The following is a 26,335-nucleotide window of genomic DNA, read 5'->3' as shown; positions in this document are numbered from 1 at the left end:
AAGACATAGCCTTCCTGTAAGTGAAATGTTCTCATATTCCAAGAACTTTTTTAAATGTATAGGTAAGAATACCAATGGCCTTGTTCTTTTAACTAGGCAGATTTTACTAGTGAAAATATATTGCATACATGTAGTGTACTACAGATAATCCTCAATTTACAACCAGTTGTTTAGTGACCGCTTGAAGTTACAGTGGTACGGAAAAACTGACTTCGAACTGTTTTTCACAGACCATTGCAACATCCTGATTAGGTGATTAAAACTCAGACACTTGGCAATGAGTTCATATTTATGAAGGCTGTAGTGTCCCAGTGCCATGTGATCAACTTTTGAGGCCTTCTGACAAGCAAAATCAATAGGAAGCCAGAGTCACTTAGTAATTTAACTCCAGTGATCCACTTAACTGTAAACACGCAACCCTCTCACTTAAGCAACGTAAATTTTGGGTCAGTTGTGGTCATAAGTTGAGGACTACCTTTACGGCCCTGCATAAATTTTTCTTCTATTTCTTTGAAGCCATAAGTTTTTTATATTTAAATATATATATTTGTCCCACTATCAAAAATAGCAGAGCTGTGGCCCATACTAGAATATGAATTGTGGGGGTTTTCTAAGAAAGCTCAGCTAACAGATGGCGGAATATGCATTAACGAATGGAAGGTATTTGTGAAAGTGCAGTATTTTATATTACTGAGACCTATTTCATGCTGAGACTATTAAATTACAACCAAGTAATTTAGGTACAGTCGATATAAAATAATAAGTACTTTTTAAATGTCTCTTTATTCTGAGGAAAAAATCATTCACATTCATAACACTATGTATAATTAATACAATTAAATAAGGCATATTTAAGCTTCCATAATTTCTGTAACACTAAAGAAAATTGCCAAAAGATGAAAATTTGGGGATAAAATAAGTATATTGCCAAAAGCACCACAGGAAAATAAGTAAAAAAAGTTGCCTGACCATAAAACTGACGTTTACACAAACAGAACGTATTATTAATCATATATAATGGTTGAGTCTAAATACTGAATGTAAAGTGCAATAACTTTATTGTCAAATCAAGAATGATTTTGATCAGCATTTTGTTTCCATTGATGGAAAACTAGATGGTATGAAATTCATATAGCTCATTTCGAGCCTTTTAGCATATCATAGTTATAATTAATAGTAACAAAACTGCAATATATATATATATATATATATATATATATATATATATATATATATATATATATATATTGAAGATTACAATATATTGAAAGCAAGGGACTAAATTAAGTCTTAAGTGGAGACAATCTGCATTACCTAAATAAAGGCAGCTATTTGCTGCTATGCAGAATCTAAATTGCTAAAAACAAAAAAAACTGTTATGAAGGAAATATTTTTTCTATGCCTTGACCATTTTTTGTTTTTGACCGTGACTCAAAATATCTTTTCAATTTGCACCATTAAAACTTCAAATATGCAACACATCGGTTTATATTTAATTCAATATAAATGTTCTTCCATTGTTGATTTCCAAAATATAATTTTATTATTATTCTACAATAATTCTTTATTTTTTCTACATCCTTTATTCTTTATTTATTCTTTATTCTATAGTAAGACCAGATTTTATCTGAACAGGTAAAATCTAGAGCATGAAGATTCACAAAACCTAATCTTTTCTTTGCAAATGAAATACATGGAGAGAAAGGGAGAGAAGGAATCTTCTGGCATTATTCTGTAATTTAAGCATTAATAAAGAGAGTCAATTTTTATAAACTACTCGATCATTGCTTTATTTTATCTTAATTTCATGTACTAGAGAAAGAATACATATAAAAACCATTTTTAAAAAAACTTCATATTTAAAAACAATGGATGCTTTCCTATGTTTGTAAGGAGCTCACGTTTCAGTAATTAAATCTGTTGGTTATCATATTTAAAATACTGTTGGCAACTCCTCTACCAATTCTTAAAAGTAAAACTACTGAAACTGAAAAGTACAAACTGATTATTTTTAAAAGTAGCACAATTCTATCACAAGATTTGAAAGTTTCACTTCTTAAAAATTGTTTTTTAGGATAATGAAATGCTATTACAGCATATTTTCTAGCATTACTACATCTATGCTTGAACGTTCTAAGAGCACTAAATTTATCATTCTGATTCTTTAATCTGTCCGTTTTTGAATATTCTAGTTTTTGTAATGTGTAAATACTGAATATTCAGAAGACAAAGCTAACCATTGGCAAGGACTTTAAAATTTGCAGTTCCTTGAAGCAGACTATATACAGGAAATGACATATAAATTACATAAGCATACTATACACCTGAAATGATACATAAATTAAAATATTTTTAAAATTATACATTTGGCAAATTTACTAGATGTAAATAATTTAGGTTGTGAAGGTTGTACAGTCCTGAGAATATAAAGCAAATAATTTAATATCTATCTTCTATCACTGCACAACATGTGGCTCTAACTTGCCTATCTCTCAGAACTTTCTTGCATAAAACTGACCAGAAGTTCTGAAAATAGGTTTTATTTTTTGCAAACAATAAAGAAATATATATACAATGGCACTATTATTTTTATGATGGGTTATTTTACATTTATCAACTAAAGTATTATAATACCTATTTAGAAATCTGAAATATATTTAGAAGTAATAATCTCTTAGATAAGACTAAATCTCTGCATACATTTAAATAAGAGTTGCTATGGAAGAGCCAACAGTCCCAAAAATAGTGTCAGGATAATATGTGAAAATAAGGGATCCAGACAATCTAACAGTTCTGTAATTCAGAATTCACATTTTTAAAGCTCAATGGTATGACTGATTTTTAGAAACAAATGTTAATTTATTGTCAATTTAAAAAATTGACATATTAAAAGAAAATATTGTGATCACATTTTCATGATATAAAACTGTTTTTTTTAAATAGATGCAATCATTTCTGCTTTTATATTTTTCATTTTTATGAAGAAAATATTACCTCATATAGTAATCTTAAATAATCCTAAATAATATGAGAAATTATTTTTGTAATGTATATATTAAAAGTCAAAAAACTGCATGTTCTGTCATAAAGCAAATAACCAATTTAAAAACCTGGGCCAATTACAAACTAAATCAAATCTGATTTCAGATGCAAAACTACAACAGACAAAAAGTAATGTTTATTAACAAATAGGGAAAAAACAGACAAGTGCAATTTTAAAAGATCAATTTTTAAAGAAATACTTAAAAGATGTAAAAGTAATTGCTTTGTAGAGAGAATCCATACAATTTAAAGAGACAAATATAATTTACAGAGTATATTAATGTAAGTTCAAAGGACTTAGCAGTGGGAAAATATTTTACAACTAACCTAAATCATGTATTTTACAGATTTGTTCTTAATATCTTCATATGAAAAGAGATTAAGGAAAAATAAGAAAAATTAAAAATAACTTCAGTCCTACATTTTAAGACTAATGTCTACTATTTCTTCATTTGGCAAAATATCTGCCAATCTATGACGATATTCAATTTAATCTAAATGGTTATTGATATTCTCAAGTGTAAAAGATATTAAAATCTAAAGTACTAGTTTGAAATTGATAAGGTAATCAGATTTGTTTCTTCAGTATAAGAATTATTTTCTTTAATGAAAGTTTATACTTATGAAGGCACATTATATTTAACAAATGTGGAATGAAAAACTGAAATTTTACTTTGACTTAAACACATTTTTATGAGTTAGAGAATATCAAGATTTTAACTAAATATTCATCTAAGTAATTCAATTCATTTTATTGCCATTACATACTTTTGATTCATTAAAGGTATGTGTGTGTGAAACCATACTTTTGTTTTGTGAATGAACAACAAAGTCTTTCATTTTCACAAATCTACAAAGTTCAGAAGATATCATGTTCAGCTGTAAAAGTTTAACCAAAATGTTATGATATCAGATTTAAATTATTTAGTAAATAAAGCATAGGTTTCAGATTTATCCAATTTCTTCCTAACAATCAGGGGGAGGGGGGAAGAGAAGAAAAAAAAAACAACCCTAGAATATTTACTAAAACTTGTTTGCAAAATAGAATTTCACCTATATGTTTTGCGTATACGTTTAGCATTTCACCATTTCATCTATCCATTCTAGAATATTAAGCCAAACAATTGCATTTGCAATTTAATATATTATTGTCCCTTAGAAAATATATTCCACAAATGAAAAAAATATAATAAAGGAGCCGAAACATTTAACTAAGCCTCACAACAACCCTGTGAGGTAGGTAAAAATCTTCCAGAACAAATCTTCTGGATGAGAAACTTCAATTAAACTTACCACAAGTGAAACAACATATGACAAGAGAAAGTCAAAGAAAGTTCATCCATCCATGTGTCCCAAGAAGATACATGAAACACTCAGTATATCCCTTTAAGCTGAAAGTATTGTGATTTGTGTATAATGTGTAAGCAGCACTTTTTAAGGGTTCATTTTTAGTTACTATGCTTAAATAAAATCATGTAACTATGTTACTATTTATAATAGCTCTGTTCAATTTATCAAAAATTCTCATTTTTAGATATAAAATAGTGCAACTAAAAATGAACTTAAACTGAAAATTATTTGTACATTGTTATAATTTTACAAAGTTAGATTTCCCTATTGCCGCTCTAATACAACCCCCCTACAAGTTCTTAGATTAAAGCTTAAGTTTTAGATCAGAATTTGTATAAATGCTTGATAGAACAGGTTTATATAATTAGTCCTTTTACATGTACTGCAAATATTATAGAAATGGGCAGAATTTACAATTTTCCACCCTTTATAGGTAGGACAAATTCTTCAGTCTATTCCAAATGCCAATCACATGATCAACAGCTGAGTGTATGGAGTTTGCATCAAAAAATAAAAATAAACCAATGCAAAGAAATTGAGCAAAGCAATGTTGAAGATTTTGAAGCTTATCCAAAAATATTTGATTGCTTTATGAAGTTGTGTTCACAGATGTCAAAGAAAAAAGAAAATGCCAGTTTCTTTAATTTCCCTAAGCCAAGTAAGAGCCTATGATTCAACAAAGCTTTAATCAGGAACTCCAAATGCAGTCTGTCACTTCTAATATAATCAGCATCTCCATCGACAAAAGGCACACTTATTTTAGAGAATATATGGATTATCAATCCAAAAATGCAAAATAACATGCCATCTTCCCACACCTGAAGCCCCTAAAACCCCCAATTTGTTCTCCTCTAGAGGGCAGGCAATGAAATGATTTAGCTTAGTTCACAAAAACATGTTGACAAAATGTGTGTTTATTCCCATTATAATCTGAACTGCTTTATTCATTTCTTCAGACAAATGAAAATATATCAGTAAGTGATTTTGCCCATTGTGCTGGGAAGGGTCTACTGCTTCTGGATATTTTTTCTACCTAACATGAATGAAAATTATCTCACCATGCAATGCAGTCTTCCTAGCTTGCAGTGATGATTAAGACGAAGATGAAAAACAGATGAAGATTGATTTTGCAATGATATTGATCTATTCTTTGAACAACTATAAATTAAAATGAGTCAAGAGAGTATTTTTGGAAAAATATAAGAAATTTAAAAATATCAATCTCTATGGATACAATGCAAAATATTTTTGAAGACAGCATAAACTAAAACTGAAGACAAAAGAAGTGATATTCTGAAAGACAAGAGATTTTAATTCCTATTCTTTTTATGATTAACATTGTTTAGCAAGAGCTAAAATAATCTCCCTTATTTTATCACCTATCACCTATTTTATCACCACATGCCTATCATATAGACAAGAATCTCCCTTTCATTCACAGCATACATATGCAAAACATCTATGATTCAATCTTTGGTATCTCCAAGTATGGATGGAAAAGCCTGTCTTAAACCCAAGACTTACTATCAGAGAGTATAAAGTACTGGACTGTGTGATTTGGTACAGCTGATTGTACAGCGAAGATTATTTTACATCTCCTATGAAATTTCTTATTTATAATGGGTACATACTAGAACAGAGGGCTCATGATGATATTTCCTAATCAAAATGCAATCTTATATAATATGGAGGAAAAGGGCTTTTTTCCTTTTCCTATTAGAAATACTTAATAAAGTCATACCTCTGCATTTGACTGCTTCAAAACTCATCGATTTCGGTATTCAACGTATTTTGAAGCAGAAATCTTGCCCTGGTACTTGTTTTTCTCCCAATAGTCAACATGCAAGGAAGAACTTGCTGATATCAGCCACCTCATGATTTGCTATTTCTTCTGGCCAAAATAGCAGGTCACATGGTTTTCTCAGTATCCATCAGTTTTAGTATTCTTCCAGAACAAATTACCAATGAGTACCAAGGTACTGCTGTATAATAAACCTCCCCATTGGCTGTAACGATGACCCTATCACTATTACTTCAATCATTGTTATTCTATCTGGATTGTATTCACTTGGGTAAAAAGATGTTCAAGCAAAATATAATGGTGTTGTTTCTTATTCACATGAATCAGCTTTACCAATATTAGTAACTTACACATGCATTTCTCTTACTGACTTTCCCAACAAGGCTTTATCCAAAGTGCTCAAAGGCTATTCTTATTCATGTCCTCAAATCTCACTGAGTAATAACTTTGTTTAAAGTTAGGGGTGGAGTTTAACTGTTAGAGATGGAGTCAAATGATACTAAATATAAGTTATCACTTCAGAAATTAAATGTCTAGAATATTTTAAGATATATACAATTAAGAAACTCCTAGAAATGAGTTACAAAAGTACACTGCAGAAGACGATTCCCAGAACATTACCTCACTCATTTTCTTTTAGTGAAGCAAGTATTTCTCTTTCAACATATTCACACGTTTGGTATTATAAGTATGGGTAGAAAAGCAGAAAGAAATAAAAATGCCATAACTCCATTCCTTCCTTGAAGAAATGCTGATGAACTTTAGGCAGCTTATAATCTAGGTTTTTTTAATAGTACAAATAAAAGAAAAATTACTAGGAATGTTATTCAACATGAAGGAAATGAATTTTTCAAGTACCGCATCTGATCACTGAATGCAATACTGCAATAAAGATATAACGGTTAAGGAAGAACTGATGTTCTGCTTTATTTCCCTGCTTTGAAGATACTGTCCAATGTAAGGAAAATGGTCATTTACAGAAATTATTCTTTCTTCCAATCTGCTGCACTGGTTCTCCCCCCATTTTTAAGAGTCCTGCTAAATCAAAACCGTTTTCAAATAATTATTATTTGAAGCATTTATTAAAAGCAACAGAGGTTTCAATGTGTCAAATGAGGCTTTTAAGCTGCTGTGTAAAATTCAAGAAATCTGCAGCAAAGAAAAAATATTGCTGCTATGCTTAGGAAAATCACATATTTCTGCTAAGTCAATAAACTACTTGGTGAAATAATATTTATAAAAGACAAAGATCTATAATATAAATAAAGACTTTACAGTTTCTATTAATCCTATTTTCAATTGTAGAAAGAAATACATATCCTCTCATTCCAAATGTGCAGGACTATAGCTTTCAGAATTTCTAGCCAGCATAGACAACCTTTAGTTGGTCAGGAATTTTTAGTTTCAGTTTCACAAATCTGGCAAGCCTTAAATAAGGCAAGGAAGATATAAAATATAAACTCAATTATTGATTGGTAATTTCCCCTATATGTATCCTAACTGGCTGAGAACCTGAGATGTACAGAGATGTTTGTGTACAAAGAATTTGCTTATAAGCATGGAAATAAAGAGGAAAAAAACCCAACTTCCCCTTCATATGTTGTAAGTGCTGCTTTGTAATGAGTTGGGGGATATTTTGTGAATCACAGAACAGGATCAGGAGAGCTGGCAGTAAGTATGATGACCGTGATTTGGATTCTGGACTTTGCTCAAATGCCATATTAGGATAAAGGCAGACTACTAAAAGATTCTATTTTTATTACAACCTACTCATCATTCACAACCATCCTGAAATTAAAGTTATCAGTATCGGATTCTTTTTTTAAAAAATCTGACTTACATTAAAAGCAAGTCAACTTTTTCTTAGCATACAGAAAAAATGCTCAGACAAAAACCTTTATCTTAATTTCTATTACCAAATTAATTTCAAGGTACTGCAGTAGGCTACGAGAATAAGCCTGCTTATTAAATAAAACTCTTCAGAATGTATTAGTGTTATTAATGGGTAAAACTTAAGAAAGGCATATAGTGTTGATTTAATTTAGCTGCTTACTTGTACAGATATCCCAATATTTCCACTAAGAGAATAAACAATACTAAAAAGGCAAATGTACTATTGTAATCAAGATTTAAATCTACTACATCATGCTCCATTGAGACCCCCAACAAAAAGTAAGCAGCTCTTCAAGTCTCCTAAAAACGAACAGAAGAACTAATATGTTTCTTTTATTTAAACTTGTGATAACCATACATATTTATGGAACAAATATGAAAAAAGAAAAAATACAGGATAGTATCCAACATTTATCCTGAGTATATAATAAATTACCCTGTTTCTCCAACAATACAGCCTCCCCCAATAGGAAATCCCAGCATGTTTTATAGGCATAAAATGAAAGTAAGCCCCTCCCCCAAATTAAGGCCTACATTAAAACATGTGAAATGGGGGAATGGTGGGGGGCTTGCCATTAGGAAGTGCTTTTGTTGCACACCGGATATGGTGCTGCCTGTGTTGACCCCGATACGAAGTGCCCCACCAACGCCGAGGTCAACATCCAAGCCGTCGCCGCCGCCGAAGTTGCAAGGGGGGAAATTAAGTCACCCCCGAAAAGACGGCCTAGCCATTTTTGGGGGCTCAAAAAAATAAGACCTGCCTTATTATATGAGAAACACGGTAATATTCATGGAACAAACGTGTTGGATACCACAATTATATGCATTTATGTTATATAGTCCTGGATGGACAGTTTATAAATAGAAAACTGTCCTAATTTTTTTTTTAACACCAGTGCATGTTAATCATGAAGTATTGTCTTAATTGGAGTGTCATATATGTTGCTGAATGGGTGGGGGTATGTATCCCTATAAAGCAGGGGTCACCAACCTTTTGGACCTCGGGGACCACCAAACTCATAACTTTAAATCCCGTGGACCACTAATATGAATTTTGACTGTGGCTTGCTGACATTTTTCCAGGGTCTCTGCAGAAAGCAGCAAAGACCCTGGGAAAATCCTAAAAAAAGTCTGCAGGAAAATTCCCTATCCTGTTTTCCTACCGATCATTCTTTATTTGGGATCGCAAGATACCATCTCCAGCTCTAGGGAGAGAGAAAGAGAGAGAGACTTTTGGCTTCATGCAAGGAAAGCAGCAGAAGCAGCAGAAGTCTTTCTTTCTCTCCCCCAAACTCTGCCAGAAATTAGTCTTTGTGAGACGTGTCGCACAGGCTCAGCCTCTTGGAGCAGGATGCCTTGCAGGGTCCCAAAGACTAATTTCTGGCAGAGTTTGGGGAAGAGAAAGAAACACTTTTGCTGCTTTCCTTGTGTGCAGCCAAAAGCAGAAGAAAGAAGTGGAACGAAACAGCCCTGTGGTCAGGCCAGGCGCGTGGGGCAAGCTCCCCCCCTCCGACCTTCCCTCCTCCCCTCACTACCTCGTGTTGTTCGTAATGCAAATGACGCAAGCCTTGCGTTCCCGCGGGCCATGTGGGCCTTGTGTTCCTGCACAGCCTGGATTAATTGCTTTGGGGGATGCTTTGGGGGTGACATTTCTCTGCGGACCACCAAAATTTTCTCATGGACCACCAGTGGTCCCTGGCCCACTAGTTGGCGACCACTGCTACAAAGCATAACATGTAACTGAGTATTTCTATATTTGAATGTGCGTTATATACTTATTCCAACAATGTCAACCATAGTATTTTACATAATCTCTGAAAGGCATTTAACATAAATGCATATCCTGTAATACTCTATACTCTTTTCATTTTTTTAAAAAAATCTGATATTAACCTATACATTTTATGCCATATATATGACATAATGCAGAAGATCTTCAATCCTGATTATATAAACTTATGTAATGTTATTCTACAGAAAAGCTATTATCTACAATTTTTTTTAACATTTTTATAAATGTAATCTTTGCACAGGAGTGAAACTTCAGGCTTAAAAATCCAAAGAACGAATTAGAAAAAAAGTATTTTTCAGAAAGCTTAAGTCTTTCTAGGCTTTTAGCAAAACAGGATAAAATGCTTGTCTGCTCGAATTATGAATTTTGATGTATGTACTTACATGCTTGATTCTGGATAAGACTCATATGACACACGTCATTGTTTGTCAAATAAAAATTGCCTGCATCTCCACCCCACCCTCCCAAAACCCAGAAAAATATTTTCAGCTACTGAAATCAGGTTCGGAAATACTATTAGAGCCCAAAAGGTCATACAACCATTTGTTAACTTACATGCACAAAAAGGAGCTCTAAATAAATGACACAGGAGGCAATAAATTGACACGACAAGTAAATAAAAGGCTAAAGCACTCCAATACCATTGAAACTGTTTTAATGTTGTTGCAAGTCCACAATGCAACAATCACCAGATCATATAGACCCAAATATTTAGATTCACTTTAATTACCCTTTTCTCCTATTTTACATAAATTATGAAATGTTCAGCTCCACTTTTACCTGAATTTGTGTATGCACCTAAGGAATCATTTTTCAACCCTACTTAAATTCTTATATGATTAAGAAAAAAATATGAAAATATTAACCTCAGCTTCAATGTACAGTTTCCAGAATCTGCCAGAACTGGGGAACTGGGCAACAAGGCGTTCATAGGTCTTCCGTGCTTTGTCTATAGGTTGATTCTAAAAATTAAAAACCAATAATATTTACAATATTTATGATGTAAAATGTATTCACATTTACTTGAGAACCAAGCATTGTGAGTGGACCCACTGATAAGGAAATGTAATCCTATTTCACTAAACCTGTGCCTCTCGAATGAGAATGCTCCAAGCGTCAAGGTCATATGGATTCTCTTCTAGTTTCTTTTCAGCTTTCTTTACTTTTTCTGGGACATATTCAGCAGCCTAGAAAACACAGAGCATAAAGTTAAGAGCCAACAAATAACATGGTAAATCCAAAGACATCCACAATCTGTAACTTTCATATTTATATAATTATAATTAACCAGTGGTATATTTATTCCATCACTTAAGCATGCACAGAGGAACATACAAGTACTCATAGAATGTACTACATTGGATGGATTGCTTAAAGCCAGTACTGAAAATGTTAAATCCAATGTCTTCTGTGCTTCTTTACTATTACATTGGTTCACATAGTAATATTAAATCATAATCACAATACTATGCATGTTTTGTGAGGCTTATTTGGGTATTATGGTGTGTGAATGTATGTTTTAGAAGAGAAATGTTTGAATATCACATTAAACTAAAATAAAATTAATTAAGCCTTAGATTTATAAATTCCTACAAATTATTTATTTAAAAGAAGTCTATACACAGAACAAAAAATGCCATAGTCAAGAGAATATTTTTCTTATTAAATGGTAGGATTTAATCCTACTTATTTTTTAATCCACTTTCAGACACTATTTAGACTTCTCTCAAATTTGAGATGGTATGTTCTTAACAACAGACTATGTCAGAAAGATACATATGAAACCTAAAACACATTCTTGTCCAAACAATTAGGTTGTATTTCAGGAATTGAAAAAAAACAAACTGAAAAATGAAATACTTCAGATAATATACCTAAACACATTTTTATAGGCCTAACAACTATGTTTTTCAGTACATTTCCTAAACCTAGAAGAAAATAGAAATAGTTGAATACCAATTTTCTACTATACTACAGTATAGTTCACATTTAGCTGAAGTTTCTTTGCATATTAAATATAAACAGCCACAGAACAGAAATATTATTATCCTGTTCTACAGCAGAAGTCATTGTAACTACTTTAACCAACCTGACCATATCCAATTTGATTCAATGTTAGGTAACAAGAAGCCAATCAGTTTTAGCTGTAAAGTACAGAACTAAGCTAATATGAATACGAGTGGATGTTGTTCTTTTTGGGATGGATCTCCTCGATATTTTATTTTACAGCATTTACCATCAGTTTCCTTTATTAAAGTGTTATTTTCTCTGCCCTGCTCTTCTACTGAAAAGGATACTCAATCTCCCCCCTCCCTTTCTCCATTCTTCCATCCATCTGAATGAGCAATTATATTAGCAATTATACACTTTTAGCTTCAAATTGAAGGAAAAACACCTTAAAGAAGAAACGAAGAGTGCAATTCGATTTCAAGGAATTTTAAGTAACCGGCTCCTCATGCTGATATAAAAGGGCAGAAAGAAACTTAAAATTACTATAAGCTTAGAATTTGCTGTCTCAAATATGGCAAAGTATGTAATTTGTATCATACTGATTATCTCGTCTAGTTACTTAAAAGAGCAAGAAAATGTATACAGGTATTCGACCATAAATAATGGAGTTTGCCCATCACGGTCTTAAATCATGACTATCATAAAACAAATCATATGACCAACCCAATTTTATTACCAGGTAGAAATTAATGTTTTGCTACAGGTGCAGTTTTATTGAAAACTGTAAAACCATCATAAAGCATGGTCACTTGACCACGAAACACTGAAAACATTCGTAAATGCAGACTGGTTGCCAAACACCTGCAGTTTGGTCACATGACCAGAGCCCCTCAACAGTTGTGGCTTTGAATCCAGGTCATAAGAGTCCCCAGGTAGGTCTGTCATAACTTTCAACAGTTGCTTAGCAACCAACCATAAGTTGAGGATTACCTTTACAGCTATTCAGATGTCAAATTAAAACAGGCCTCTTGCCTTTGGTCATTAACAAAGAGCAGAAATAAAGTGTAATTTTGAGAAAAGAAAGACTTGAAAATGTAAGATCGCTTAAGAATCAGGCCAAGTATAATTCACCTGAAAACTTATCTGTGTAGTCTCTAACAATTGAACAAACTTAAGATAAATGCAATTTATTTAATTTAAATACATTAAACTACTCAAAAGGCATGGAGAGAGAGAGGTTACCTAGCATAATGAAAAAAATAGCACAATCAAACAGTGCAACAGAACAAAACTGAGGTTTGTGAGTTAGGAGTCAGAATGACCAAGAATGAAAAAAGATACTACAGGGAAACTAACTTGATTAGCACTATAGGAACCAAGGAGAAAGAATTAGAAAACCTGTAGATCAACACAATAATAAAGTGTGTATACATGAATTTGTATGTATGTGAGACAGCACTTAGGAGATGATCCTTAAGGAGAAAAACTAATGAACTGTGAATATGCAAATATTGGGCTGTTTGTAAACTTAGCAAGTTAATGCTGGATAGAAAAGGTAATAGCTAACTGGGTTTTTAATTTGGCAAATATTCATTATGAAAAACCAAATGGAGAGCTATTAATTTAGAATATTCATTCTAGGTTGGCAAAACTGAATGTATCCAAATGCTTCTCACAGGAACAAAGGAATCTGGATACAAAGTACATATGGAATGCCTTATTTGAGACCCATTTATACATAAGGACAAACACCGTGCAAAATGGGTGGAAGTATGTGGCAAAGCAAAGTGTTGATTTCTATCAACCTCTTCATCTAGAACAGTGGTAATCAACCTGGTCCCTACCACCCACTAGTGGGCGTTCCAATTTTCATGGTGGGCAGTAGGGGTTTTGTCCCCTACTTTATAAATCATCATTACTGTGGAACCGGTGGGCAGTTAAGAGAAAATTTTACTACTAACAGAGATACAAAAGTGGGCGGTAGGTATAAAAAGGTTGACTACCCCGATCTAGAAGAATGCGTCTTATTCATAGATAGGCTGGTTCTTAAAAACATGGAAGGGACTACAGCCAATACTGCTGCTGATAACCACATGTAGCCTACAAAAAGTAAACCAAGGTGGTAGAGATTACTTTGCACTTGAAATGGTAACAGGAAGCAACTGAACTAATTATGAAATTGACCATACTGGTAGTCCTCCACTTATAGCCATTTAATCAGTACTGGTTTGAAATTACAACTATGCTGAATTAAGGAACTTATGACTTGTGGCCAAAATTATAGCCTGTGCAGCACCCATGGTTACATGAACAAAATTTGGATGCTTGTCAATCCACCCACTCTTACGACCAACCACAAGGATGCTGCAGCTGCCCCACCCATCGTTCCCCTCATCCTGCCCTGCTGGGTTCCTTATGCTTACTTTGCACCTGGCTGGGTCACCACATGCCTTAAGCTTGTTTGCTACCTCACCAGGTTCCACTTCCAAACTTGCAGCTGCTTACAAAATGGAACCTGCTTCTGGGATTGCATTATGTGGCTTTTATACAGGAATGTGGTGCACTTGTTGCCTCTTCTTGGTAAAAGCAATCTTCAGAAAAGGTGTGATAGGCCCAAGGATGTGGGATCCAGAAAGGTAGGAAGCTGTGCAAGGAGTGCCTCCAGATGGAGGAGAACCTGGATAACCCAGGGAAGGCCATATTGAGCTGCAGAGGTGCTGCAGTACAGAACTCATCATGCCTCCCACGTCCTCCTCCACTTCAAGGCTCTGCAATGGGGACAGCCAGGATTGTGGTCATTAAGTGAGGAAATCACAGCATTTTGTTTACCAACTGCTATAATTTATTACCATAATTCTGAACTAAATTGTAGCTATAAGTCAAGGAATACATGCATATATCATGCAGCAATACCATTAATAAACATTTAGAATACTTTTGTAAACTCTAGTAACATTTAAAAATGAAGAATTGTCTACAAGTTGTACATACCTTCCAAAATTCAACTGAACAAAAGTATTAAGAGAAACAGGCTGAAATTTGCAGTTACATACTGTTTTTTAAGGCTGGCATCACTTAAATAATCAATTTGCCCCACAAAAATGGGGGAAAGGTAGTCTAAAAATATTGGTTCTGTTGACTTAGCTGTCTCACAGGGAAGACAAAAAGAAGTGCAGTCCCCAGGCTAGAAAGGATTGCTCACACCTGTAATAAAAATTCTCAATATTTCTTTGGAAAAAATATTTTTCTATATTGCTTATTTAATTTATACCTCACATTTCCTACAATCTGATCATCCAAGGTGGCTAAGAATCAATGCAAAATAAAATAAAAATGCAAATATATAATTTCAGTGGAGAAATTAATGATTAAAATCTGAGGAAACAGATGTTTCTTGGCTATTCTGATAAAAGGAAAAGAGAAGAACTATCAAATGCAATTTATGAAGAAATGTATTTCATGACCTAGTAGCAAGACCTCTGTAAGGCATATAAACGAATCTTTTACAACAGAGAAAGGGCCTAATTCATGAAGCTTAATGGTCAACTTCATAAAGATTCTTTTAGATGGTGAGGTTCTAAGTAATTCAGGGTGTTTAACATCAATATCCTAAATTATACCTAATAAAATGAGAAGAAACTCAAGTAATTGTATACTAGTGCAGATTTTGACACCAGATAGCAGTTAAAACAAAATTAACTGCTTTGTTTTGCACTAATTGAAACTACCAAACATTTCTAAAGGTTAGCCACAATCATAGAAAAGTGTTTTATAAAATTAGTGACAACTGAAGACCAAGGAATATATTAGACTGCAAAACTGTTTCAGGAGTTTAAGTCAATTAAAATATAATATCAATCACTAAGTCTATTTTGCCTTTATTTAACTTTTAACTTCTCTCTCCCATTTAACCCAAATTACAGAAGGTTCAATGATATCAATTGCTTCCTGAGTATCATTAGTATATCCTCCCTAAGTAGTTTTATGTCAGTTCAATGGAATAAAGAATAGAATTCTGTGGAATCCTTTTCTCAATGGTCCAAAAACTGACAAGTACAATACCATCACTCTTTGGACATGGCACAACAGGATGAGCTGAAACTATTAAGAGTCTAGAAGGCTACCATGGTTGATAGAATCAAAAAGCTACTGATAGATCTGAAAGAACACCGCTCTACCATTTTTTTTAGTGTACAATATATATCCACCATGTTCCATATAAATCTATACCTGTAGATTCTCCTCCCTTGTAATACAGCATTTCCATCTTCCTACCCTTTCAGATAGCTAGAAGTGCTGATAGGCAGTAACAGATATTGGCTACTTTTTCCAGAAATGATAGTTACTAAAATCTAACCTACCAATTATCACACTTGATATGAGCTAACAAAACATAATCATGTTATTATTTTTAAAAAATCTGTATTTGAAAATCAAAACAATATCCTGAACTAAAATAACTATTCTGACAAAGTTAGATATTAAATTTTATGGTAATATTTTATATTTCATTTGAATATTAAAGTAATTACAACAGTAACGTATTTTCACGTTACTCTTCTACTTTAGCTATAAAGCATAATATTTGATTTCAGCAAATCAATAATCTTTTAAAGATATCTCTTAAAAAGCATCTTAAAGACGATTGATTATAGTCAAGCTTGACTTATTTCAACATTAGTTTAAGAATAGCACTGATTACAAGTTTTGCGATATAGCAAAGCCTAATCCTAGTAAAACTCAGAAATAGCTAGGATTTTGAACATTTCTTCCAGACAGTTCTAAAACTCTTGTAGACTAGAATCTCAGCTCTGAATGCTAAAACAGGATGCCGTAATTTCATACAAATCTACTCAGAAATAAAAATTATAAATTCAACATGATTTATTCCAAGCCAAGCATAAATTAAAGCTTTAGATTAAATCATATTGTGTTTAATTATGGAACAATATTTGTTTGTGAACCATGTGCCCCTCCCCCCATCAGTATATTATCTGAAAAATTGGGGAAATCATCTCCTGCAGGTCAACAGAATTAGGATAACAGAAACTGCAGGCTAGACAAAAGAGAAGAGGACTTCAGTTCCTCTTTAATATTCTTCAAGTCAATTGGTGGTATAAAATGTGCATTTGGAGAAGCAATGTGAGGAGGGAGCTTTGACAATGCAGAACTTTTCCAGAGGCCCAGATTAAGAACGGTGTAGTCCAAACTGGATGGGGAAAGGACAGACTCTTTCAGATTATATCTATCTTGAACTTGGCTAGATTCTATTAGTTCTAAGCAAATAAAGGATTGGACTTAAATGGATTTGATTATCTTATTTGGGCTTGGGACTGACAAGATTTATGAGCATATATAATTCAACCTGTAAAACCATCTAGTTCTCAGATGATGTTACTGAACTGTATGCAAACAGATGTTTTTTATTGGTACAGAATTGAAATATATGGCTATCCATGAAACGATATGTTAAGAAAGGCCGCTGAACAGTTTAACCCTAACCCTATCTTTTGGAATATTCAGATGTGAGAACCCAGAAAGCAAATTTGCTTTTGCAATGTCTTTTTAAATATTCAATCTTTCAAAACTTGAAATGAGGGGTCCTTGGTCCTTTCCGAGTTTGCTTGTTTTCTTGAAGACATTTCATTACCCTTACTAGGTAACACCATCAGTGTTAGTAAGGAGTACAGTTTGATGTCAGTTTATATTCTGGTGACTTGCCTGTCTGTGGGGGTCTTAGATTCTCTGGTTGGGATGTTTACTGATGGCTCTTCGGCAGTTTCTTGATTGAGGTCTGATTTACTTGATTGTTGGTCTGAAGTTAACCTTTAAGTTAATCCATCTGATCTGGATGCCGATTACTGATGGGAGAGGCGCTGTAGTCTTTTTGTTCTCTTTTGGGCTGATCGATTGTCTCTTTTGCATAGTCTATAGATGCTGTTAATATCTATGTATCTATTGATGGCTGATTTGTCAAGAGTGCCAGGCTTCTAGAAATTCTCTGGCATTGTTGGACTTTGTCTGGTCTAGGATTGTCATTCTCTCAATTGAAACTATGGTTAAATTTGCCTGTATGTTGTAAAATTACAATTTTTTTGCCACGTCTTCCGATTGCCAGTTGGTATTCATGGATGTGTTCTGCCAGTCTTCTGCCTTTTTTCCTACACAGTGGTTGTTGCAGTTCTTACATTGTATGTTTTAGATAACTCCTGTTTTTTCTTCTGCGGGTGCTGGGTCTTTTAGTTTGCTTAGGATGTTTTGAAGAGCTTTAGTTGGCTTGTGTGATACGATGATTCCATGTGGTTGTTGTAGTCTGCTACGTTTCTGACATATTCTTGATGTATGGCAGTTTAATTATTTTTAGTTTGTGTTGATTATGTTGTGTTGGGTTGATGGTGAGGGACTTTTTGATAAAGTTGTGTGGGTATCCAATTTGTTGTATAGGTGCTCCTTTTTCTTTTCCTGCTGTTCTGGGTTGCTGCTGTGTGTTTGGGATTGTTTAAATGAAGTCCTTACACAGCTTCTTTTGTGGGAAGTTGGGTTGTTGCTTTGGTAGTGGTAATGTAAAATGTTTATTTCTTAATGTTTAAAGGAGTGATATTTAAAATTTGTACATCTAATCTGCCTACAATTAAGTAACAATATTTCAACAGAACAGCTTAAACTGTACATTTTTAACAGATAGCTTTGAAAGTAACTGAGGGATATCTATGTTAAAAACTAATTTTCCTCAGGAGTCCAATGAGTTTGAACCCTAATAGCCTTTTCATATACATCCTTAGATGTACATCCCTACACAGAACATACTGTCTTTCAAAAAAGACATATTATTTATGTAACATTAATGCATTTATTAGTAACACCAGTTTAATTCAGATTTCTAAATATATCCATCTCAATTTTATTATACAAAATTTAGTACAGGGCTCAGAATTTATAATTTGAAACGTTTTTCAAATCTTTTACTATATTTTTACAAAAACATAACGCCAAAAGGTTGCTTTATTTTTGAATCAAGCACTATTTGTTTCCCTTGTTTCTTAACAATATTTAAAAAGAGACGTTTTACTTCAGGCTCCAATTAAACCAAGTCACTAGGAGTGCATGTTATAAGTATGGTTTTATAGGTATTTTTGGTAAACTTCCTTGAATTTAATTGAAGTGACTGTGGAGTTACCAAGAACAACTTGCAGGAGATAAAAAGTCAGCGGGGCGGTGGTGTCTATGTAAGTCTTTGAAGACTATACCAATTGGAAATACTTACAGCAACCGGGATCGTGGAACAGAAGGTAAAGCGCACATAGCAGGTCCACATTTATGAATTGAGATGAGCGGGGTCGAAAACGGAAGACGGTACAGACCTTCCTCAACACAAAGACGCGCACGTTTATACGGCCTATTCCTCATTATTCTAGAAACCGCCATTTTCATCCCCAAAGCCTCAGACGCCCGTCAGCCGAGCCCATTTACACCCCTTCTCTAGAAGCCATTCCCCGCCAATTGCTTCATGGAGCTCGGAAGGCCCTGTGGTCGCTCACCTGGTCGCCGGCGGGAGCTTCTCCGGACATGGCGGGTTAAAACGGTCCCCGGAAGTAGCGGGGGGAGCGAGGAAGCAGGGTCCGATATGTAGATATGCCTATTTCTTAACCCTCCTACCCACCCCCGTTCTCTTCCCTCGCAAAGTCCCCCGGGCAGCGTCTAAGTGAACTAGTCGACCCTGCGCGCGGCTTCCACTTGCCCGAGGAACAAAATGGCGGCCCAACCGCCCCCAACTCTCGCCTTCCTCAGTAAAGGAAGGGGGCGGGGCTGAACGTGAAAGTGAGCGCGCGCAAGGAATAGTGGGGGAAAAAAATGGAAGGTCGAACCAGGGAGCGGCGCGCGTGGGGTTAAGCAAACAGAACGCGAGCTGGAACGGAGATAGAAGCAGCTGAGGAGAATGCCGGGAACGAAGGAGACTAACAAAGCCTTCCACGCGTGCGCATGCGTGGAAAGAAAAGCAAACCGGGCGTATTTTGATTTGGCGGTTAAATGCGCTGTCGGAAAGGTTTAAACGAGGAGACTGTTTGCTGAGGCACGTGGATAAATCACGTGCCCGTGAGACAACAGACGCTTCTGTATAATGGGATTATTAATTGATCTCTGTTCCCTTTTTTCTCCCCTCTCTGCTCCAGAATTTCTTATGCGTTGTGCGCTCTGGGCTCGTCGCCAATGTAACGTAAGGCGATCTCGACAACCCCCACCAGAGTTTCATCTCTTGTCTATTATTCATATGAAACAGTGGGGCGACAAAGCCCAGAATGAGATGCTCCATTATGCTTGGCCAATAATCAGCTCGTTTGCTCCCAGACGCCTAAAGAAGCTTCTGATTTTCTTGCTTATTGTGTAAATCGGATTAGGATTCTGCTGCCCCGGTTATGGCTCCGGCACCTCCTGCAGCTGTTCCTGGAAAGGTGGGACAACGAGTCGTTTTCGACTTCCAGAGACCACAGATAGATTTTTTTTTCCATAATGATCTACCCTGCCTAACCTTTCCTTTCATGTCTTTCGTCCTCGTCATAAAAAGAGTCCGTCCACCTTTCCCAGCATTAGAGCATTTTCCGGAAAGCTGGGCCTTCACTTAAAGGTGTCTGAATTGAGATAATTTGAGTCTGGACATTTGTGTCTTGAGTGAGAACTCTTGGTACCTCAGTCAGTCTATGGAATTGTTCTTGATATAGTTACCCATGAATAATAATAATTTATGAAATATATATGCAATCCAACCCCCAGCAGTTCTGGTTGATTTACAGTTGTTGAAACATTTCAAAACGAAGAATACAAAAACACCATAGAATAGAAAGGAGGATTGGTGATCTTCTCTAAAGGCCTGGGTGAATTCAGTTATCAAATGAAATATGTAGATAAAGTGGTATATATAGATAGTCCTCGACTTATGACCACAATTGAGCCTAAAATTTCCATGGTTATGCAACAAAATTGTTTTGTTCCATTTTACCACCTTTCTTCCCACAGTTGCTAAGATCGCTGCACTTGTTAAATTTATTTATTTGTTTATTTTAGTTTGTCAAGCATGTATGAGAAAAAAAGTGTAAGTATGAACTTAAACATATAAGTATAAACAGGTATAAGTATATGCATAATAAATGAATATGAATAAATGGGAGCAGTAGGACAGCGACAGTAGGCATGCTGGTGTGCTTATGCACGCCCCTTTACAGACCTCTTAGGAATGGAGTGAAGTCCACGGTAGACAGTGTGGCATAGTTGTTAGTGGCATGGTTGTTAAGAGAATCTGGCTTCCTGTTGGCTTTGTCAGAAGATCACAAAAGCTGATCACATTGCCCTGGGACATTGGAACCATCATGCATGCCACTCAGCAATAGCTAAGTCTCCTGTCCTCACCCCAGTTGCTGCCAACCTAGCAGTTCAAAAACATGCAAATGCAAGTAGATATGAAGTTTATTAATTTCGGTGGGAAAGTAACAGCCTTCTGTGATATCATGCTGGCCACATGACTGCAGAAATGCTTTCAGACTGCTGGCTCAATGGCCTTGAAATGAAGATGAAACCGCCCCCTATGTCAGAAACAACTAGCGGAGTAAAATCCTCAGGGACTTCTTGTCCCCAGCCCATGACTGAATCAACCTTAAGTCATCCTTATCTGTATCAGTGTTAAAATTGTATTTCCCCCTTTTTCTTACACCATTCAAGGCAGCTTCAAAGTGTATACATTCTGTTGGGCTTTGTCACCTGTTACCTTGGAGACCAGTTAGTGACTCCAAACAGAGATAGTAGAGATAGGAATCAGTGGGGGAAGCAAGAAATGTCATGCTTGTGTAGTTTTCTGTTGACTTGAAGATAGGCAGATAGCATTTCAGCTGAGCAGAGTGAAGACCCAGATAAATTTTGTTTCATAACTGAAGGCACATATAGGCTTCTGGGGCAAGCAGACGGGGAACAGAAATTGTAGAACCTTGTATCTTTCATGGAAGTTTGAGCCTTGTGCAATTTGTTCTTATGCAACTTTGCTAAGACACTATTTCATTGCTGTGGTTGCAAGGGAGGCATATTTGGAAAAAGCAAAAATATGAGGACTGAACTTCCTAGGTTAGCTTTCTTATATTGGGAGGTATTCTCAAATGACATGACAGTATCCAAGCCAGAGGTAGGATTCAATTTTTTTTACTACCGGTTCTGTGGACGTGGCTTGGTGGGTGTGACGGGGGAAGGATACTGTGAAATCTCCAGTCAGTTCTCCAAACTACTCAAAATTTCAAAATTTCCGCTACCAGTTCTCCAGAATTGGTCAGAACCTGCTGAATACCACCTCTGATCCAAGCCTATTTTTTTCCTATGTGTGTGCTCTCTGCAGCTCACAATTTCCTTTCTTTTTATGAATTTATTGCATCCTATATACTGTATGTATTATTCCTTCCTATCTACCTAACCCCTGGTATTAAGTGAGATAGATACACAAATACACATAACATACATGAAATACAGATTTTAAGTTCTGGATTTAATTCCTATTTAATCTGGGGAATGAACTAGGAAGAACTTTCAATATAAACAGTCAATGGGTTTTCCTTTCTACCTTTCAAAAAGGTAATGCATACATACAGGTGAAACTCAAAAAATTAGAATATCGTGCAAAAGTTCATTTATTTCAGGAATGCAATGTAAAAGGTGAAACAAATATATGAGATAGACTCATTACATGCAAAGCAAGATAGTTCAAGCCGTGATTTGTCGTAATTGTGATGACTCATGAAAACCCCAAATCCACAATCTCAGAAAATTAGAATATTACATGAAATCAATAAAACAAGGATTGTACATAGAACAATATCGGACCTCTGAAAATTATAAGCATGCATATGTACTCAGTACTTGGTTTGGGCCCCTTTTGCAGCAATTACTGCCTCAATGCAGCGTGACATGGAAGCTATCAACCTGTGGCACTGCTGAGGTGTTATGGAAGACAGTGGCCTTCAGCTCTTCTGCATTGTTCGGTCTCATGTCTCTCATCTTTTTCTTGGCAATGCCCCATAGATTCTCTGGGGTTCAGGTCAGGTGAGTTTGCTGGCCAATCAAGCACAGAAATCCCACGGTCATTGAACCAGGTTTTGGTGCTTTTAGCAGTATGGGCAGGTGCCAAGTCCTACTGGAAAATGAAGTCAGCATCCACATAAAGCTCATCTGCGGAAGGAAGCATGAAGTACTCCAAAATCTCCTGCTAGACGGCTGCGTTGACCCTTGACTTAATGAAGCACAGTGGACCAACACCAGCAGATGACATGGCTCCCCAAAGCAACACAGACTGTGGAAACTTCACACTGGACCTCAAGCATCTTGCAGTGTGTGCCTCTCCATTCTTCCTCCAGACTCTGGGTCCTTGGTTTCCAAATGAGATGCAAAAGTTGCTCTCATCAGAAAAGAGGACAGGTCTGTTTTTCTTTAGCCCAGGTAAGATGCTTCTGACGTTGTTGTTCAGGAGCGGCTTGACAAGAGGAACACGACATTTGAAGCCCATGTCCAGGATCCATCTGTGTGTGGTGGCTCTTGATGCACTGACTCCAGCCTCAGTCCACTCCTTGTGAAAGTCCCCAACACTTTTGAATGGCCTTTTCCTGACAATTCTCTCCAGGCTGCGGTCATCCCTGCTGCTTGGGCATCTTTTTCTTCCACACTTTTCCCTTCTACATAACTTTCTATTAATGTGCTTTGATACAGCACTTTGGGGACATCCAGCTTCTTTTGCAATTACCTTTTGAGGCTTTCCCTCCTTATGGAGGGTGTCAATGATGGTTTTCTGCACAACTGTCAGGTCAGCAGTCTTTCCCATGATTGTGATTCCTACTGAACCAGACTGAGAGACCATTCAAAGGCTCAGGAACCCTTTGCAGGCATTATGGCTTAATTAGCTGATTGGAGTGGGACACTGAGCCTAGAATATTGAACCTTTTCACAATATTCTAATTTTCTGAGATTGTGGATTTGGGGTTTTCATGAGCTGTAAGCCATAATCATCTCAATTATGACACATCATGGCTTGAACTATCTTGCTTTGCATGTAATGAGTCTATCCCATTACGTTCACCTTCTAAGTTGCATTACTGAAATAAATGAACTTTTGCATGATATTCTAATTTTTTGAGTTTCACCTGTATATTACATTTTGTTAAGTTGTTGTTGTAAGTTGAAAACTAGTTAGTATCTCATTTCCTCTTAACTTCCTTGTATACTCTGAGAATGTTACTGAAGGATGGAATGAATGCTGCTTAAATAATTAACGTTTGGTATTAAATTTTTGAACATTATACGGGTGGTCCTTGGCTTATGACCATAATGGAGGCTACCCATCAGGGTTGTAAGTCATGTAAGTCATGTGATCAACTCAGTTTTATGACCTTTTTGAAGTAGTCATTAAGCGAGTGTTGCAGTCATTGAGTTTACTATGGGCACGGTTTTGCTGAAAACTGGAAGTAAACTGGCCCCAATTGTATTTGTTTGGTCATGCATCCATTGAAACTCCAAATCTGGGTCATAAGTAGCCCGCAGATAGGCACATCCTAACTTCAAACGGTTTCTAAGTGACTACTCCTAAATTGAGGTTTACTCTATTCTTGGAGGTAAGGAAAGTAGGCTAAAGATTCCTATAGATTTCATGCTTAATTGTGCCACAACAGGGGTTTCTTCATGTTAGTTTTTAAAATCTGTCTGCCAAAAAGTCTTTTTGGTGGCAGTCTATGTAATTATAGGTCACTGGTAATGGAGTAATTTATGTTCACCCACCCACATCGTTCTTTTCATCATACTAAGAAGTCCTAAGTTATGTAAAGTAATTAGGAATCAAGGCTGCCAAAGTCATAATGGGGTCTGCACAAGTAATGATTTCCTTACATAAAAAGTGTATGCCAACTGTTGTATCAAGTAAAAATTAAAACAATTGCTATTGAAACTGATAAAATTTAGGGATTGCTAAAACATAAAACAAAAGTTCTTACTGACTTTTGGAACATAGTGTAACTTATTTAGTTAAGACTTTGTATGGTAGCTGTACCACTAGATGGCAGATTGACCCAGATTCAGGATACTTCTATAGAGAGCATATGGGAAGAAATCAAGTTCTTTTTTCTATCAATTCTTAAGTTTTCTAATATTGCAATTTGCATTTTTATTTAAATAAACTGGAATCCTTAGGGGCCTTTTCCCCTCCCTATGTATACCATCTTTAACACAAGGGTTTGCTCCACACCTCAGTATTTGAGACAGAAACATCGGGCACTTAAAAGATTCCAAGCATAAGCCCCCATATTAGTGTGTGATTATATAAATGTAAATAGTAAAAAAAAAGAAGCAAAAACAGAGGGCTTCTGTGAATATGTAATTTGATTTCTTGTCATCACTGAAAAATGTGCAGTTTTTAACTTCAGCGTGCATTTATGAAGCCATAGGTTAACAACTATACCTGTGGACTCAAAAAATGAATTTAGGTATTTTAATTTTTAGATAGCTTAAATGGACTTTAGAGGATGGTAGAGGACAGGAAGGCCTGGAGGAATGTTGTTCATGGGGTCACGATGGATTAGACATGGCTTCGCAATTAACAACAAATTTTTATATGTCAGTGATCAAATTTTTCATTTATCTTGTTCAACAAACAAAACAATCATCTCCACTTCCAACAGATAATACTATGCAAGTTTGGTCAACAGCAAAGTTTGCTTTTTCTCAGAGTTTGTTTCAAGGTAAAGGCATGCATAATAGTTGCAGGCAAGAAACCCTCATTTCAAAATGAAAAGATATGGGAGATGACGGACATAACAGAAATAACAGAGTTAATATGTATACTTCGTAATTTAGCATACTTGGGGGTAAATGTACATGTGGCTTCAGAGCCACCTTTGTTGGGCTGAAAAGGTTGATTCAGTGACAATCTTGACATGATCAGAGACTTCTTAGCTGTCTGTGCTGCTGCTTCTGGCATAGTTGATGTATTCAAATAAGACAATGGTAGCTATTTACTATATTTCATTCATATATCCTCCATGAACTAGAGCAGTGTTAGACAATGTGTTGCTATCCAGTTGTTCTGGCTTCAGCTTCCACCAACTCAAATCTCATAGTCAGTAGAAAGGAATTATAGAGTTGTAATTTAAAACATCTGAATGATACTAATTGCCAATCCTTGGTCCAAGTCAAGTGATTCAACCATTGGATGTGCAAATATTTCAAGCTATTGAAACTTTTGTAAGTGCCTTGAGTTGATTCTTAAAAGATGCCCACTTACATTTGTATAAAAACAGCTGCTATTTAAACCTTAGCTAATTTTCTTTTACTTTTCTTTATATTTAGGCACTTTTCAGAAATGCTATATATTGTGATGTGTGCCATGAAATATAGAAGGGTGTGTCCTGTTATTTTAAGAAGGCTTGTATGGCATGTTTGTGAAAATATAAAAGTCTGGCTCTGAATCTGAGCTTTACTTATCAAAAACCAGTCTG

General features: G+C 35.4%; 1 protein-coding gene across 1 annotated transcript in view; it reads right to left on the bottom strand.

Moving 5' to 3' along the window:
* CSTF3 (cleavage stimulation factor subunit 3) overlaps positions 1 to 19,617 on the bottom strand; it is a 57,959-nt gene extending 38,342 nt beyond the window's left edge. The window contains exons 1-3 of the mRNA XM_026664800.2: positions 19,367 to 19,617; positions 10,964 to 11,065; positions 10,745 to 10,840 (exon numbers count right to left, since the gene is read on the bottom strand). Coding sequence (XP_026520585.1) covers positions 10,745 to 10,840; positions 10,964 to 11,065; positions 19,367 to 19,396 — 228 coding nt within the window. The 5' untranslated portion in view covers positions 19,397 to 19,617. The remainder of the gene's footprint in view (positions 1 to 10,744; positions 10,841 to 10,963; positions 11,066 to 19,366) is intronic.
* Positions 19,618 to 26,335: the final 6,718 nt, after the last annotated feature.

Source organism: Notechis scutatus, chromosome 1 (genome assembly GCF_049901735.1).
Source record: "Notechis scutatus isolate UNSWTSFEM ecotype Mainland chromosome 1, rNotScu1.2, whole genome shotgun sequence".
NCBI classification, from domain to species: Eukaryota; Metazoa; Chordata; class Lepidosauria; order Squamata; family Elapidae; genus Notechis; species Notechis scutatus.
Note: the sequence above shows the minus strand (reverse complement) of the source record. Positions and strands in the feature narration are given on the sequence as shown.